This window comes from Hylobates moloch, unplaced genomic scaffold, assembly GCF_009828535.3.
Source record: "Hylobates moloch isolate HMO894 unplaced genomic scaffold, HMol_V3 SCAFFOLD_3, whole genome shotgun sequence".
Taxonomy (NCBI): domain Eukaryota; kingdom Metazoa; phylum Chordata; class Mammalia; order Primates; family Hylobatidae; genus Hylobates; species Hylobates moloch.
The window spans coordinates 36,484,725-36,503,715 of record NW_026652278.1 but is presented as its reverse complement, the minus strand read 5'-3'; the positions used below and the strand labels follow the sequence as shown (position 1 = coordinate 36,503,715).

The following is an 18,991-nucleotide window of genomic DNA, read 5'->3' as shown; positions in this document are numbered from 1 at the left end:
TGCCAGGGCAGCATTAGCAAGGGAGTAAGACAGGAGCCATGCCCAAGCCTCACATAGGCCTATGCCTGGCCTGAGCGGACCCAACTTCCTTACACCTTTGCAAATTCCCTGACATGGGCTCCTCAGGGCTCCCAGCATCTTACCTCACCACAAAATGCACTTGCAACCCCCTGACCCTGTGAAGCTGCCTGCCAGGGCAGAAGTCCACAGGGCACCCGAGCACCATGTCTCCGCTCCAGTCAGGCTCCAGGGAGCCAGGCCCAGCAGCAGGCAGCACAGGCTGGCTTGAGCTGCTGGCGCACATGCCCTGGCCTCTTTGGGCCCTGAAGGCACGTGTCCAAGGGACAGAACAGGGGGGACCGGCCAGTATCAGGGGGAGGGGAGCCTGTGCCAACTGGGCAGAGCCCACACAGGCAGCAACGCACTCTACAATTGGCAGACAACACCCTCTCTCCCTGTACCCCTACCCTGCCTGGCCCCATCTGCTGAAGAAAAGAGTGGGGTGCCCACGCCAACTGAACCACCTGGCTCTGTGGGACTCTGCGTCCCCTTGCCGCCAACGTGCCCTGAAACCCAGAGCATCCGGCTGGTGGGGCAGCATTTTTCACCAACAGATTGACTGTTGCATGATAACTTTTGAGATAGTCAAGTATGTTTTTCCCCCTGCATCTGTCCCTCTCCACCTGCAAGCAGGTGGCTTGCGTGCCCCTGCATGGGCCTCAGATGATGTTGGGGGCAGGGCAGGGGGGGAACCGCCACCAGACACTTCTCTTTCTCTGCTTTGTTTCCAAAAGCCTGAAGTGTGAGAGGCTCCCGCTGGAGGCCTGGGGGCAGAGGGGAGGGGAATCCCGGGAGACAGCATGGGCTTTCCCAGACTCAGAAGGGATACACCCAGAGCCTGGGAAGGGGCAGAGGTCGGGGGGTTCTGGAGCAGATCCGTGCCCAGCGGCTTGTCAGCTCTGACCTCAGAGACGATTGGTCATGAGGCCCCTGCTCCTCCAAAGACCCTCAGAACTGCAGAGGAGGGGGTTCTGAAAGAACTGAGGTCCTAGGACCCCTGCAGTACCCTGAGAGCACAGGGCGACGGACCTTATGATGAGTTAAGACTCAAGACTCAACATCACCCCACCCGACAATCCTCAGGACGTCTTGCTAAGACTGACTCCACAGTAGAGGGGCCCAGCCAGCCCACCACCCTACCACCCACAGCCAGGGCCCCGCCCAGGACCGCCGTGGCATTGCCGGGGCGGGGGGGAGGTGGGAGGGAGCACCCCATACTCACAGCACCCGCAGCTGCTTTAGCCCCGCAAAGTCATTCTTATGGATCCGAGTGATGTTGTTGCCATTGAGTTCCCTGGAGGAAGAAGGAGAGAAGGAAGCAGTGTGAGCCCCCAGGCCAGGGGCCCTGCTCCAGGTGCCCTCCCCACCAGGATCAGCCAGTCATCTTATCAGCGGGGCTGGGGGCTTCTGTGAGTTGAGTCTGTGTCAAGACCCAACAAGCTGGGCCCTCTTTGCAGCTGACATCCAACCCACTGGAACCGCAGGGCACAGGGCGCATCACTGGGAGTGCTGTGGAAACCAAAAATGTGGTTTCTGCCCACTGATGCAGCTCAGTCTAGTTGGAGAGATGAGACATTCACCCAGGGAAGAATCTGGAAACTAGTCAAGAAGAGAGGCTATTCAGGTAGAATCCTCGCTGAGCCTCAGTTTCCTTATCTATAAAATGGGGATGACAACTGTGTCTACCTTATAGGGTTAGCACAGGGTATAAGCAAGTAAAGGGCATAGCCTGCACTCGCAAAGGGCCCCATGGGGACACCAGTGTTATCATCTGGTGGCACTGGCTCCTGCAAGCTGTCCATATTCTAAGCAGGAGAGAGCAGGGAGGGCCGTGCAATTTTAAAGGACTGAGGAAGCGAGACTCAAGCTGAGGCCCAAAGACAAGGAAGAACTGCACACGACAGGGAGGGAGCAGATGTGCCCCGAGGACCACACTGCATCAGGCCTAGAGTAGCTGAGGGGAGAAGGGGGCAGCAGACAGACGGAAAGTTGGAAGCTGTCAGAAGCAGGGCTGAGGGAAGGCAGGCTCAGATCACAGAAGGCCAGAGAGAGCAAGCAGAGGAGAAACCGATGGCCAGCAGAGGCTCTGGGTCAGGGGGATGGGGGGCCTGCCAGGAGGCCAGTCCTGCAGCAGTGAGCAGGAGGGCAGGCCAGGAAGTGAGGCCACCCCACCATCTGCGTCCTGGGGCCAGGCCTACAGCTCCTCCTCTCACCCCATGCTAGGCCGCCTGGCCCCTCCTTCCTTCCAAGGCCACCTTGGACCCCCCTGAGGACCCACCCAGCCTCGCTCAGCCTCACCAAGGCAGGCCATTCTAGAAGGGAGGCTCCCCCCACCCCAGAAAGTTCCCCCACTGAGCCCCACACAGCAGAATCTCCCTCAGGCCTCACTCCAGCTATCCCCTCTGCCATCTGTCTCCTTGGGGCAGCTCCCCACTTGCCTCCTCCTCTTCCTCAACACTGTCATGCTCACACATGCACACACACACACGCCCCACGTTCATCTGCAGCCCAGTCTTCTCACTTGGCCAGCTTTAGTCAAAAGTTCTGGGTATGGCCAAGAGCTCAACCCAAGTCCAAGCTACTTTGAGAAACAAAGTCCCTGTCCTCCAACTGTTTAGAAAGTGTTTGGTCTGGCCTGGTGTGGTGGCTCACACCTGTAATCCCAGGACTTTGGGAGGCTGAGGCAGGTGGATCACCTGAGGTCAGGAGTTCAAGACCAGCCTGGCCAACATGTTGAAACTCCGTCTCTACTAAAAATACAAAAAAATTAGTCAGGCATGGTGGCAGGCGCCTGTAATCCCAGCTACTCGGGAGGCTGAGGCAGGAGAACTGCTTGAACCCGGGAGCCGGAGGTTGATGTGAGCCAGGACCATGCCATTGCACTCCAGCCTGGGCAACAAGAACGAAACTCTGTTTCCAAAAAAAAAAAAAAAAGAAAAGAGAGAGAGAGAGAGAAAGAAGAAATAAATAAATAAATAAATAAAAAGAAAGAAAGAAAGAAAGAAAAAAAGAAAGGAAGGGCTTGGTCTGGGTGATGTTCTAGGGTTGCTTCCACTAAGATCAACAACACATAGATTCCTTTTCTGCATCATCCAGGAACTGGGCATTATGCACACCCTCACACAATGCAAAAAAGTAGTAACTGTGCTCATCTTACAGATGAGAGTGGCTCTAAGAGGCTAGGTGCCTTCCCAAGGTCAGCTGCTGGTAATTGACAGAACAGGAATGTGAACCCATGGCCATCTGACCCGTGGGCCCAGGCTTTTTCTACCAGGTCAGGCTGTCTCAACATTCAACGCATCCTCTCGCTGTCCATCCCGTGGGCCTGGCTCCTGATCCTCAGAAGCAGCTGCACAAACTCATTCCCTGCTCCTCATCGCTTTCCTAACAGGATCTCTGAGAGGGGCCTGAGGCCTTTCCAAGTTAACACAAGCCACTGGTGAGAGTCCCTGACCGAGCTGCCTCCCCACCCTAAATGCTGCAAGGACACCCTCTCCAAATGAGATGGCTCTGCTTCATGTAAAGGTCATTTTTCAATGAACTAAATATTATTTCCCGAAACAGCCACTCTGAGCCTCACTGTGTTGCACCCCAACCTTCTCCCTCTGCACCCCAGCCTTTCTTCAAACACTGAGAATGTCATCATGAAGCCCTTTAAAAGTGGTTCTCTTCCCAAGCAGGGCTGGTTTTCTTTGGGCTGAAATGTTTATCCCCAAACCTAAAACCACAAGGCATTTTTGGTTGTTGTTTTTCTATTATAAAAATATGTCAGCATTGATTATAAGAGGAAAAATCTTAAACAAGTTAAATGGACGTTAGTAGAGCATTGCTTGGTTGAATTCAGCACATCTGCGAAACCGAATACCATGCGGCCATTTAAAATGGTACAGATGTTTGTCTTGACAACAAAAGTTGTGCATGACACAGAACATGGGAAAAGGTCACAAGACAACCCTTTTCTAAGAACCTGCTTGATATGGTTTGGCTGTGTACCCACCCAAATCTCATCTTGAATTGTAGCTCCCATAATCTCCATGTGTCATGGGAGGGACCCGGTGGGAGGTAATTGAATCATCTGGGTAGGTCCTTCCCATGCTGTTCTCGTGATAGTGAATAAGTCTCATGAGATCTGATGGTTTTAAAAAGGGCAGTTCTCCTGCACTTCTCCTTGCTCTCGCCATGTGAAGAAGGATGTGTTTGCTTCCCCTTCCGCCATGATTGTAAGTTTCCTGAGGCCTCCCCAGCCCTGTGGAACTGTGAGTCAATTAAACCTCTTTCCTTTATTAATTACCCAGTCTCCAGTATGTCTTTGTTAGCAGTGTGAGAACGGACTAATAAACTGCTTGTGTAGAAACTCACAAACACACATACATGAATATGAGCTGGGGGTTCTGTGCCACATAATAATGGCTGTCACCGCTAAGTGGTAGGACTCAAGGTGACCTTAGTTTATTTATTATACTTTTTTGCAGTGTTTTCATTTTTTAAAAGACATCTATGTTTTTATAAACCAACATAATATCCAACATATAATATCCATAATACCCAACATATAAATAAAATTATTGCATTTAAAAATAAGAGTACTATGCACATTACTGAATATTTTTCAATTTCCCAAAAAATAAAGAAAAAAATGAAAGTCATACATAATCCCATCACTAAGAAATAACTCCTATTAATATTCTGAAATATTTGCCCTCAAACCTGTTTTTGTTGGAAATGATTTTTATATAGTTAAGATAATTCAACAAATGTTTACAGAAGACTTACTACGTGCAAAGCATTTTGCAAGGTTCTGAAGATAAGAGGATGAATGAGACATAAATGTTACCCCCTCTTTCTACAACGTCATACACTGTGTGTTCTCCACTTAAGATTCCGATTGGCCATAAAGTGTCCCTTCATTTGGATATACCAAGTTACTGGACCACTCCCTCCCTGATTCCCTGTGACTGGAATCCCTGGGCTGTTTAGATATTGTCCAATTATAAACAATATTGCATAAAGCTTGATGAGCATTTGGAAGGAATACATTCCTGTAAATGGAATTACTTGGTCAAAGTCATGAAAAATCTGATGAATTTTACATATCATTCATCACTCATTCCTTTTCATCGCAACTAAAGCAATTGACTATGATAATTATTCCCATTTCACAGATGGCAAAACGGAGGCAAAGACAAACACTGACTTACCCGAACAAGGCAAGACCCAAAATGGAACTCAAAAATCCCTGAGAATGGAATTCCCACTAAGGCGGGGCAGAGGTGGAGACGACATTTTGATGACACCCCACATTAGCACACCTCTCTTCTAGACGACATTCCGATGACACCCCACATTAGCACACCCTTTTGTACCAGCCCCCATAGTGCAGGTGCGGAGGTGCATTCCTTAGTCCCACCCCTCCTCCTCACTTCCTACACCCCACTCCACACAAGACCGAAGACAAGCAGGGAGAAAAAGACAATGGCGCAGACAGCAAGGCAGGCACAGCCTCTCCCTTGGGGGCCCTGCTTCTGGACAAGAATGTCAAAAGAGGCCCAAGCCCACCCCAGCCTGCCGCCATCAGCCTTGCTCTCTAACGCAGAGCTTAATGCCTCCTCTCAGGGGACAGCCCCTCACCCCAGCCCGCAGCCTGCAAGCTCTCACTAAGCTCCCAGGTCTGAGGGCTGCTGCCTAAGGAGGTATTGTTGCCACTTAGGCTGAGAAAGTGACCTCCCCTGGGTAGCCCACCCTCTCTCCCACCAGGATCAAGTTCACAACCTAAGCCAGCCACTTCCCCTTAGCAGAGGCTGCTAGAATAAGGCAAGGAGGACATTTTTCTGCTGCATCTGATTCCTCCAACGGGAGGTCCTCAATGTTGCCACGGAGCCCCCTCCCCCAGCAAGCTGCCGGGGGAGACTGGAAGATGCTGCTAGGACCTTAAGCCCAGGGCAGCCAGGGCAGCCGGTGGAGTCGGCCCACCCGGGCAGGTCCCAGCCTCGAGTGTCAGGAAGATCCCAAGATCCAGAGCCCACCTGGGCTCCCTGAGGTTTTGCCACTAGAGCCCACACCCACCACTTCTTCCTGGGCACCAACTGTGTGCAGGCTCCGGGCCTGACCCTAAGCATGCTTCATCTCATTTTACTCTCATTTCACAACCTATAAGGGGAGTCATATGCTCTCCAACTTGCTGAGGAGGAAACTGAGGCATGGATGCATGAAGCAACTTGCATGGTGCCACACGGCTAATAAGTGGTGGGGCGGGATCAGACCCCAGCCAGTGTGGTTCCACGTTCTGTCTCCTACGTCACAAGTCCTCACGTTGCTGGACCCTCCCTCGGTCCCCTCATCCATGCCCTCACCTCGGAGTGGCCATGCCTTGGACAGAGCTGAAGAACATAACTTGAGGGCTTTGGAGAGGACACAGCTGCACAGGGGCTCTGTAATAAAACAATGTGCTCTGCCTACACAACAATATCAGGGGCTCCCCGCCAGGCTGAGTTAAGTGTTCTTAGTCGCCAGCAGTGTGGGCTCTGGAGCCAGACCATCCGGCTTCAAATTCCTGCTCCACCGTTACACTGGCTGTGTGATCTTGGGCATGTAAGTTAGCTTTTCTATGCCTCAGTTTCCCCATTTATAAAATGAGGATGATGGTAAGACCCACCTCTTGGAAATGCGGTGAGGTTTAAATGTCTTGATATTTCTAAAACACCAAGAATAATGCCCAGCACACAATTCGTGCTCTCTACAGCAGTATTACCTGCTGCGATTATCTTTACTACTGCCACTGTTGTGATTTTCCTCTAGGACCATGGCTCTGCCAGGAGGTGGTGTCCTCTGGCTCAGCTCCAGCCGGTGCTGGACTGGCAGGGCCAAGCTGAACTGGGAGGAGTCAGAGACTTACTTCCCTGCAGGACCCAGGAAGCTGAAGACCAGGGAAGACGCCCTAAGAGGGTTCTCCCTCTTCCAAAAGTCATGAGTTTACACCTATCCTTCTCCCCACGGAGGAAAAATTCTCCAGTGGCAAATGGCCCTGATTTCCCTCCATTCCTGTGTGGTCCTAGCCTGAAAGGAAAACCTCGGTGGCAAAAGATTTTGGAGAAAATCCTCCGAAGCAAAGTTACCAAGGGAAAAACAAAAACACACAAGGATGTCTTGAATCCTCTCAGGAAACAAGAATTTGATCCCCAGTCTCTGGGTGTTTGTGAGGAACCAAAAGAAACCCTGGGATTTCCTGGGGCTGCAGGAATAAACTCCCTGGGCCCCTCGCGGGCTCTTCTGGGGGCTCCTGGAGCCAGCTTCGCAATTTCTCACCCTGGAGCTCCAGCCACTCCTGTTCCCTCAGGGACTAGAACGTTCCTTCCTCATCACAGCCTGCGGTGGATGGAGAGGCTCACCCTTCCTGAAGGGTCTCAAAAAAAAAAAAAGAAAGAAACCATGCACGCTGTCACCAAATAAGACAAGCTTACCTGGGAAATGTACACCCAGCTCTTTGCTTTGAAATCTTACCCTGGCCAAGGCTGCGGCGCTGAGAGTCTGCAGAGTCAGACGGGGAAAACAGAGGAAAGAAAGAACTTATCTCCCCAGCCACTGCCCAGACAGCAGTAAAGGAGCCCACAGAGGCCTAACACCCCAATCTGCAGGGTGGCCCGGGTGCATTTCCCCCATCCCACCTGCCAGCGGCAACACCCGCCCCATGCCTCTATCCTCGAGCCTGAGCCCTGCAGCGACGCCTCACAGGCTCCCCACATTCACCTTGGCCCCCCTGTAATCTGCTCTCCAAGCCACAGCCAGAGTGGTCTTTTCAAGAGGCAAATCTGATCATGTCACTCCCCACTTAAAGCCTTCAATGGATCTCTCCATTGCTCTTGGAATCAAGACAAAAATCTCCTTACTGACCGGGCACGGTGGCTCATGCCTGTAATCCCAGGACTTTGAGAGGCTGAGGCAAGTGGATCACCTGAGGTCAGGAGTTTGAGACCAGCCTGGCCAACATGGCGAAACCCATCTCTACTAAAAATACAAAAATTAGCCAGGCGTGGTGGCAGGTGCCTGGAATCCCAGCCACTTGGGAGGCTGAGGCAGGAAAATCGCTTGAACCCAGGAGGCGGAAGTTGCAGTGAGCCGAGATAGTGCCAGTGCACTCCAGCCTGGGTGACAGGGCAAAACTCCATCTCGAAAAAAAAAAAAAAAAATCTCCTTACCATGAACTACAAGTTCCCGAGTGGCCTGCTCTGTGCCCACCAACCCAGCCTGCCCCATGCTCCTTCTGACTTGCTACTCCATCTGCCTAGAATGCTCCTTCCTTCCTCTTTGCCTACAAACTCCAATTGGCAAACCTTCCTATCACAGGCCCACAGAGCACCCCAACCCTCTCCTCTGTAGCACAAATCAGAGCCACTTTTTTTTTTTTTTTTGAGACGGAGTCTTGCTCTGTCACCCAGGCCAGAGTGCAGTGGTGCAATCTCAGCTCACTGCAACCTCCACCTCCCGGGTTCAAGCTATTCTCGTGCCTCAGTCTCCCAAGTAGCTGGGATTACAGGCACCCACCACTATAACCAGTTAAATTTTTTTGCATTTTTAGTAGAGGCAGGGTTTCACCATGTTGGCCAGGCTGGTCTCTAACTCCTGACCTCAAGTGATCCAACTGCCTCTGTCTCCCAAAGTGCTGGGATTACAAGCGTGAGCCACCTCCCCCAGCCAGAGCCAATTTATATTGATTTGGGGGATTCCTTGACTGATGTCCCAGCCTCCACATGAGATTAGAAGCTCCCTGGGGACACAGACTATGTTTTCTCACTATTGTACCTCCAGGGTGCAACACAGAACATGGCACATGATAGATGTTTCAATAAGGATTTCTTGAATGCAGGAAAGAATCTGCATTAAAATTGACTTTTAAATAGCATTAGTTGAGTGGGTTTTCCATGTTTCTTTGTTTCCCTACTCCAAAAATAAAAACACACACATATTAAGAAATGCTCTCCCCAGCCAAGCGTGGTTGCTCACTCCTATAATCCCAGTGCTTTGGGAGGCCAAGTGGGGAGAATTGCTTGAGGTCATCCTGGGCGACATAGCAAGACCCCATCTCAACAAAGAAAATTTTATTTTAATTAACCAGGCTTGGTAATCTCAGCTCCTTGGGAGGCTGAGGTGGGAGGATCACTGAGCCCAGGAGGTTGAGGCTGCAATGAGCTATGATTGTACCACTGTACTACAGCCTGGGCAAGAGAGCAAGATCCTGTTGAAAGAAAAAGAAAAACAGAAACAGAGAGAGAGAGAAAGGCGGGAGGGAGAGGGAGCGAGAGAGAGAGAGAGAGAGAAGTTTAGAAAGAGAGAGAGGAAAAGAAATAAACGTTCTCCCCAAATAAACGTTCACCCCAAAAAAGCTCCGCATGCAGAGGATGTTCCCACGTTACCAACGACCTCCTCTCTTCCAGGTCCTCCCATTCTCATAAGTGAGCCCAATATGAGCAAGGAAATAGCATCCTTAGGGTCCAAGCTGCTAAGTGAGACAGCTGGGTGATTCCAGACACTCTCAGCAGGAAAGAGGAAAGGATGGGTTGTCTTCCTCCTGTTCAGGGGCGGTCTCAGCCTTCAGGAGAGCCAGGGTAGCCGGTGGAACGGGGCAGATCCCTTCCACAGGGCAGCACTGGCCTGGCTGCTTCATAAACATGAGCTCCACGTACTTCTCACAACATCTCTTGGAAGTAGGCGTCCTTCACATCACCTTACAGATGAGGAAATGGAGCCTACAGGTTGAGTGGCAGAGCTGGGAAGCCAATCCAAGTGGCTCAGTGTTTGGGCCAAATAACTCAGGCCTTGCAGGCACAGGCCTGGGCTGGAATCCCAGCTTCATCCCTTTTTTTTTTTTTTTTTTAATACAGGGTCTCACTCTGTTGCCTAGGCTAGAGTGCAGGGACATGATCACAGCTCACTGCAGCCTTGACCTCCCAGGCTCAAGTGGGGGTGATGAGGATCTGAGCAAAGCCAGCGTTGGCCTCAAGCAGTGGTGAGACTGAGGGCCTGAGGCCCCAGCGGGTACAGCCTGGGGTTTCCAGGATGTGAGGTTGATGGGGAAGGAGGGGGTCACAGAGGGATCCCTGAGCGCAGCTGCAAGCCTTGGCAGGTATCCGAGGACTCTGAAGTCCTGGAGACCTGAGCCCAGAAGGGCAGAGTGAGCACAGAATCTGACTCCAAGGAAAGGGTAGTTGGGGCTCCCGATGGGCAAAGGCCTCTGGCCAGCCTGCCTTGGCCCAGGGGGTAGAAGAATAATTATTCCTCAGCCCTTTAATAGGAAAATACCAGCCCCTCAGCCACAGGGCTTCCACTCTGCTCCTCCGTTCCCTTCAATATCAGCGCTTCCTTCTGGCCTGGAGCAGCCTAGAGCTCAGCAAGCTCTTCCCCTGCCCCTAGCACATGCACCAGGCTCCCTGTCCGAATAGCCTTCAGGCCTCCAGTCAAACGCCCTCCTCTAAACCAGCTTCCCCAGGTGCCCACTTATCTCCTCTGGAGCTCGGACTGCCATCGGAGCTGCGGGTCAATAGGAGGTCCTTTGCCTGAGGCCAGTCTCCCAGCTACCTGTGAGGGGAGAGGCCGCAGCTGGTCTGCTCACTGCTGTATCCCTGGCACCTGTGAGGATACCTGGCACATAGTAGGTGCTCACTGAATATAGGCTGCCAGAGCAACCCTGCCCACTGGGCCTAGGGGCTGCTGGCATACCATAGCCAAGTCCTTGCACGCACTCCCGTCAGTCAGCTGGGCCTTCCCCACATCCTCAGGCTTTAGTAGGTGAGAAGCCAGGGCTCCCAGCATCCCAGTCCTCTAATCCACCAGGCTGAGCAACAGCCAGACACCAACTCCAGCCTGGGACCACCCTCTGACATGTGACCAGTGGGGAAGCCCCAAGGAGGAGGCAGGGACCCCATGCCAGGGCCCATTTGCTACCGATCCACTCCACCCTTGCGCCTGGGCTCCTGGGGACCCATCTTGTTTCCTTGGCTGGAGAAATAGCAATTGCTACAGTAGTATCCCAACCAAGCCAGCTCATTTAAGCCTCACAGTAGTACCTGGCTCAGAGGCTCCTTGTCAGTCTTGACTGACAGATGAGGGCACTGAGGCCTAAAGAGTTTAAATGACCTGTTTCAGGTCACCCAGCTGGTTGAGGAGCAGGACTTGAGCTCTGGCACATCTGAACCCAGGACCCAGCTCTTTTTAAAAATAATAATAATTAGTTGTTAATTGTGGTAAAAATATACATAATATAAAACGTACCATCTTAATCCTTTTTAAGTGGATAGTTCTGTAGTGTACTGTACTACTTTAAAATGTGTATATTCAGATTGTTGTGCAAACCAATCTCCAGAACTTTTTCACCTGCAAAGTGCAACTCTATGCTACAGAGTTCCCCCATTCTCCACCAGTCCCTGGCAACTGCCCTTCTACCTTCTGTCTCTGAATGTGACTCCTCTGGGTACCTCAGATGAGTGAGATCATACAGTGTCGTCTTATGACTGGCTTTTTCACCCAGCACAATGTCCTCAAGGGTCATCCATGTTGTAGCATGTGTCAGAATGTCCTTCCTTTTTAAGGCTGAATCGTATTCTATTCTATATATATAGACCACATTTTGTTTATCCCTTCATCTGTTGGTGGACATGTGGCTTGCTTCCACATTTTAGCTATTGTAAATAATGCCGTTTTGAACATAGGTGTACACATATCTCTTTGAGACCCTGCGTTCAGTTCTTTTGGGTATTTACTTGGAAGTGAAATTGCTGGGTCATATGGTGATTCTACTGTTAATTTTTTGAGGAACCGCCATACTGTTTTTCATAGTAGATGCACCATTTCACATCCCCACCAACAGTGTGCACATCCTCATCAACACTTGTTATTTTCTGTTTTTTTGACAGTCGCAATCCAAGTGGGTGTGAGGTAGTCACGGCCCAGCTCTTAATCCCAACTCCATAGGATTCTGTCCTGAGGCCCAAAGTGCACCCCAGTCCCTTCACTTCTGAGGCCCCGCCTTGTTCTTGCCAGTCCCCTTCCCAGGTCTGGGGCCCACCCCCAAACCACAGCCCTGCAGCCAGGGCCCCACTGACAGCCCCTAGGCCTCCATGCTCTCTATCCATTCAGGCCCCTAGGAGGCCACCCACCACTGACCTCCACCTGCACCACCACCTCCCTGAATCTGCCCAACTCTGCCCACAACTCTCCACCCCCAGACCAGACACCTTGCTCCCTATACCAGCCTGCAACATGGGTGCACCCAGCAAACATGTGCAGGCAGGAATCAATCACGGCCAGTTTGCCTTTACAACCCCAGCGCTAAGCTGGCAGGTGTTTTATAGATGCCAAATGAATATCCGGCAAATAATGAATGAATGAGTGAATGAAGTCAGGCCTCATTAAAACTATAGAGCAGAAGTCAAATTTAAAAACTAAACACAGGCACGTCTCAGAGCCTCAAGACTCAGGGAATCTCAGCTTACCACTTACCAGCCAGCTGTTCAACCCTGGGCAGATGGCTCCACCTCTCTGAACCTTCTCCTCACCTGCAAAGCAGAGGTGAGTAATACCTTCCTCCCAGGAGTGTTATGAGGAGTAAAAGAGGGAACTCAGGTAAAGCAGCTCATTTGAGGCGGGCGAGAGGGAGGGGCTCTAATCCACGACCACGACCACAGCCACCATCAAAACTCCCTCTCACCTCTCTCTGCCTCTGTCCTTCTCTGGCCCATTGCCAGCCCTTCCCATTCCTGCATTCCCCAAGACCCCTGGCTTCCTCCTTCCCTCTCCAAGAGACTCCAGTCCACCTGCCTCTATGCTTCAGGCAACTCTCTCCTGAGCCTGCTCTCCCTCAGAGCTCCCGTGCCTGTCCTCTCCTCTGCAAAATTCCTTACCACCTATTCGCTGCCGGCCATCTGCCTCCTGCCTTCCGCTTCTCCCAGGAAACTGCTCTGCCCACTTTACCAGTGACCCCTGATCTCATGTTCCAGAAGCTTTCCTTGGACCTCCTCCTCAGACGGACTGAATGCTCTCCACACTGCTAACCCTCCTCCTCTTCGCCAAACTCCTTCTTTGGCCTTTGCAATGATTACTCGGCCCAGGTTCAAATCCACAAATGTGTAGCCACCGCTCTCCACTGTCAAACACAGGACAGGAGTTCCTCCCGCCTCTCCACCATCTCTTCCTTCAACACCTTCCCTTCCTCCTGCCCTCTAATGTGGGTGGGAGCTAATGTGTGTGAGTCCTCGAAGTATGTGCTTTCTTCTCCAGGAAACCCCGGCACCAAGCAGTGTTTCTTAAACTGTGTCCTGGGCACTCCAGAATCCAAATCACCGGAATCGCCTTGGTGAAGATCTACAGAGCCAGCACCTCTAGGATGGGCTGGGAATCTGCATTTTGTGCCAGCCTCCCAGGAGATCCTTATTCCCACCAAAGTTTCTGTTCCGCTGCCCTCATAGGTTGAAGCGCTTCCCCTGAGGCCCCCCCATCTCTCTCTCCAACCTGAATACTCTCCAGAGTAACCTTCCCCATCATGACCTCTGGGGCCATCTTTTTCACATAGATTTTTAGTGGCAATTCAAAGAAAACAGGCAAAAGCCAAATTCACAGCTTCTCCTCCAGGACCAGTCACCCTTTCCAGCTTATTCCAGTCCCAAAATCACTCTCTCAGACTCAAGCATCAGAGTCCGCCACGCCGTTCCCACTTACACTCTCTGCTCTCTCTGCCTTGGTCCAGACCCACTTCCCCGCATATCTTGGCCTCTGCAATAGCTTTGAACTCTATGACTGTAGTAGACTCCTATGACAAATTACCATATGCTGGTGGCTGAAAGTAACACAGGTGTATTATCTTTCAGTTCTGGAAGTCAGAAGTCCAAAATCAGTTTAACCACATTAAAGTCAAGGTGGTGGCAGGATATTAACGGCGGATTGGATAAAGAAAATATGGTACATATACACCACAGAGTACAATGAAACCATAAAAAAGAAGGAAATCAGGCCGGGCACGGTGGCTCATGCCTGTAATCCCAGAACTTTGGGAGGCTGAGGCGGGTGGATCACCTGAGGTCAGGAGTTCGAGACAAGCCTAACCAACATGGTGAAACCTCGTCTCTACTAAAAATACAAAAATTAGCCAGGCATGGTGGTGGATGCCTGTAATCCCAACTACTCAGGAGGCTGAGGCAGGAGAATCACTTGAACCCAGGAGGTAGAGGTTGCAGCAAGTCGAGATTGTGCCACCGCACTCCAGCCTGGGCAACAGAGCAAAAACTCCATCTGGAAAAAAAAAAAAAAAAAAAAAAAAAAACAGATGAGGGAGAAGGGAAAGTTCTTTCTTAAGGTAGAAAGCCAACTAATAGAGAACAAATTATGGAGTTGCAAAATCATCAATGAATGCTAAAACTCGGGGGATGAAAGCTTGATGAGAAACAGAATACGTACCCAGCTTCAAACAATCCCCCGACAAATTACCTGTTAATACCAAAGAAGAAAACAATGACCTCTCAGCAGAGAAGCCTGGCAGACATCAACTTATGAAGTAATTAAAGACAAAATCACCAATACTGGCACAAACTGACATCACGTGCCTTCTGACATGGTGCACCAGGAAGGACATGGAGTCATTATTTGGCATTCCTGGCAAAAATGCATAACCTGAATGTAATCGTGAGGAAAGATTAGATGAAGCCAAACTGAGGAGCATTCTGCAAAATAACCGGCCTGCATACATCAATAATGTCAAGGTCAAGAAAAACAAAGAAAGGCTGAGGAGCTCTTCCAAATTAAGGGAGACTAAAGACCATGACCATTAAATGCCATATGCGATCCTGGCAGGATTGTGGACTTGGGAAAAAATAGCCATGAAAGACATTATCAGAGCAATTGATGAAAACTGAATGTGAATTCCGGAGTAGAGAATAGTTTTGCACCGATGTTTAAGTTTCTGATGTTGATAGCCTTGTGGTTCTTAGAAAACACCCACCAACTATTTAAAGGAAAAAAGTTTCAATGTCTTCAAGCTATTCTTAAATGGTTCAGAAAAAAAAATTACCTATGAGTGTGTGTGATAGAGGAGAGAGAGAGAAAGTGTGTGTGTGTGTGTGTGTGTGATTATGATAAAGCAAATTGGATTGTGATGTTTGCACAAGTCCATAAGTTTATTAAAAATCATTTATTTGTTTTTTAAAATTTAACAAAAAGTTTTACATACCCCCTCTGGGAGCCCCCATTTCCCTGCACCATCGCCTGGTGCCCACCCATTTCTTTAATCTCCTCCCCCAGAACTCACCGACACAAATCTTCGCCCCTCAGGGGTTTTGCTTCTCACTCTCCTTCCCAAATACATGGCACATACCTTCTGAATGCTCCCAAACTCCCTTACCCTCGCTTCGCCTCGCTACTTAACCTAAGTCTTGCCCAGCCTTTAAGCCCCAGTTCAAACTCTACCTGCACAACACAACAACAATTCAATCCCTCCTCCCTGTCTCACTCCCATCTAGCGACTCTCATCAGCCTCATCTCCATGCTGATGGGGCATTGACTATGTGCCAGGCATTATTCTATTCTAATTATTAATCTTTATTCTTGCTGCCTTCAGCCAGCTTTCCCTAGCATTAACCTCTTTCATAACCATGGACAGTTATCAAAACTAAGAAATTAGCTGGGCATGGTGATGCATGCCTGTAGTTCCAGCTACTTGGGAGGCTGAGTGGGAGGATCACTTGAGCCCAGGAATTTGAGACCAGCCTGGGGAACACAGTGAGATCCCGTCTCAAAAAAATCATCTCATCTTAACTTCACAGCCCTACGAGGTAAATGCTGTCATTGGTCCCATTTTACAGATGAGGAAGTTGAGTCACTAGTGAGCTGTTTAAGATCTCTCGGTAGGTGATGAAGCCAGGATTCAAACTGGGCCATTCTCGTACTGAAGCCTGGGCTGGTAGCCACTGTGCTCCTCGTCTCTGCGGACATCCTTACACATTTGTTCTTTCTCCCTCACCAGGCCGAAAGCTCCTCAGGCCTCTCTCAACGACGCTATGCACCCTGCAGGTGCCCAACAGCTGTCTGTCCGCCACAGGCTGGGTTCCAGAAAGGAGAGGAGGGGGTCATGAGCTCCGTCAAAAAGAGGAGCCAATTCTCCACACCCTCCCTGCCCCCCAGCACAGCTCAGCTCCCTGGCTACTGCCCAAGGCCCGGCCGTCATCTGCTCTGGGTAATAAGTATTTGTATGGCGATAATTACAGCATTTGGGAAGAAAATCCCATTAAGCAAGAGCCCCGCCGAGCTGCTAATGCCGGCACAGAACTGGAGGCGGCAACTCCGCCAAGCACCCGTCTGCTCCCAATAATGCGGGAGCCGCCCAGCCCCAAAAGAGCACGGCCGCCCCTGCTGGCAGCCTCAGGCAGCCTGGGCCACTGACAGCCTGCCCCGCCCAAGGGGCACCGAGGAAGATAAGCCCCTCCCCTTGTGCTCCAGGGTTCCCAGCGGCTGCCCGATGGGGAAGAGGAGGGCCACCCTGGGATCCAGCGTGACGCCCGAATTTCCTTCACATCCATGCAATTCTCTGTCACCTTAATAACAATAATAATACTACCATTTATTGAGCACTCGCTGTCTGCCAGGCCCTGTGCAAAGCGCCCCTGCGAGCATTACCGCATTTAATCCTCATGACCACCCTTTGAAGCAGGCCCTATCATCATCCCCACTTTATGGGCAAGGAAATGGGGGTTCTGAGAAGTCGCCCTTTCCTCCAGAGCACTTATCCCAGCTTGCAGTTATGTGCTTATTCTTATATTATGTCATTCATCTCTATCTCCCCTGCTGGACTAAAACTTGGGTTTCTGTTTCTGTCCAGCACTATTCACCCGGCACAATGCAGACGTTCAATAGATAGCTATCTGTTGAATGAGGGAATTAAACCCCATCACTTGCCCAAGGCCCCCCCAGCTGCTGAGTGGCAGAGTGGGGCTAAAAACCTAGGCAGTCTGGCTTCACAGACCTGCCATCATGACCACCAGCCCTGCATACAGTCCCCACTCTGTCTCCACGTCCCAAGGGAAAGGGGCAGAGATGCCCAGGAAAGGTAAACGAGTGCTCTAAACAGACAGACAGCGCTCTAAGCAGACAGACTGCAAGAGAGGCAACGCTCAAATCCTTACCTCCCGAGCTCTCTTCTGCCCCACCCAAACCCTCGAGCCTCTAGCTTGAGCTTCCCAAATAATCACAATAATATCCTAATGATTAAATCACAAAGCATTTTCACAACCGTAGCATGAGTGAGTGCACAGGCCCTTTGAGGTAGTAGGTGTTATCAGCTCCAGAGGCCGAGAGAAGGGCGAACACCAGCCATGTGCCAAGCGTGGCACGTTGCCTCACTTGCTCCTCACTATCAACCTGCACAGCTGTCGTGATCCTCTTTTACAGATGGGGAAACTGGGTCTCAGAGCAGGGAGAGGCACAGCATGGGGGTCCTAACAGCAGTCATTCAGAGCCCAGCAATAAGCCAGTGGGCCAGTGACCACACCAAAGCCTAAGCGAGCAGGAAACTCTTGCCCTGCCGGGAGGCACCTGCTCTACACGGCACAGGCCTCTGCTGCAGGAGACCATGGTGGCCTGCTCAGATCCAACTGGGCCCTGATGGCAGATGTGGCTGCAGTGGCCCCTGACCTCATTACCAAGGTCACCATCCAATTATTATTTGGAATTTCAAACAGGCTCCCCAGAGGATCAGCCTCAGGTGCCCTGGGCAGCCTTCCTTATGCGTGACCATTCAGCCGTGTTAAATGGGACCTCCAACTCAGGGAGCTGAGTCTAGAGAGGGCCTCCCAGGCCTCTACAGCAGGCATGGAGATAGGGCAGGGTGGACGAACTGGCAAGGAGGGAAGGGCACATAAGGAGGACGGCAAGGCTGGGCGTGGTGGCTCATGCCTGTAATCCCAGCAGTTTGGGAGACTGAGGCAGGAGGATTGCTTGAGCCCAGAAATTTGAGACCAGCCTGGGCAACATAGCTAGATCCCCATCTCTACAAAAAAGGGGAAAAAAAGACCTGACAAGCAGCAGAATGTGCTGGGCCTGGAGGCAAAGAGAGAACAGTAGGCCTTCCCAGAGGCCCTCCCTGCCTCCCTCCATCCTCAGGCAACTTCCCCTCTCTGCACCTACAACGGGAATCTGCCACAAGCCTCAAATACCCAGGGTGCCCAGGGTTGGGGGAACCAGTGATGTCCACATATACTGCACTCTCCTGTCACACTCTCCTGGTCACTCTAGTTAAAATATTTTTTTAATTAAAAATCAAGTCCAACTGAAAGTCAAGGTCGTTATGGAAGAAAAAAAAAATAACTTAATGGTGACCATGGCTGGGTCCCTCTGCGCCTGAGCAGTACAAAGAGAGGAAGCTTCCCGGGCCTCCGCCGCCGCCTCTCCCAGCCCTGGCTCTGTATTTTAATTGTTCATTACAGTGAATTATTTAGCATCCCTTCCCTGCCCAGCTGACCAGCCCCACAGCCCCTCTGGCTGAACCAGTTTCTTCAGCAGCTCTGGGGTCTACCCAACCTCTTTCCAGAAGTCCCCACAGCAAACCAATGACCATTTCTTTCCATTTCAGGGGACAGGCCTGGACCCAGAGTTATAGAATATATGATCATAAAGTTGCTGGGCCTCACAGGCTGCCGCACAAACTGCCCAAAGGACAAAAGGCAAATGCACAGCTGCAGTCCATAAAAATTTCACAGCCTCAGAAGAAGCCGCTGTTTCAGGCTCTGATACTGCACGACACTCATATTGATTAGAGAGAGCATTTGCCACAGTTATTTTGAGTCTGCCTGGGCTCTCACCAAGGCCTCTTTCAAGATGTTCTTTTCCTCTTTGAGCAGCTCTTTCACGGGCTGCCTGGAGAACAGGCGGGCTCCCTGCGCTTTCCCAGTCCAGGAAGCTT

General features: G+C 51.0%; 1 protein-coding gene across 4 annotated transcripts in view; it reads right to left on the bottom strand.

Moving 5' to 3' along the window:
• Positions 1 to 18,991, bottom strand: part of SLIT1 (slit guidance ligand 1) — a 201,061-nt gene that overhangs the window by 168,159 nt on the left and 13,911 nt on the right. For all 4 annotated transcript variants that reach the window (XM_058436133.1, XM_058436132.1, XM_032135329.2 and 1 more), the window contains one exon: positions 1,283 to 1,354. Coding sequence is in view for 2 of the 4 variants with exons in the window: in XM_032135329.2 (XP_031991220.1) it covers positions 1,283 to 1,354 (72 nt within the window). In the remaining 2 variants the exon portion in view is untranslated. The remainder of the gene's footprint in view (positions 1 to 1,282; positions 1,355 to 18,991) is intronic.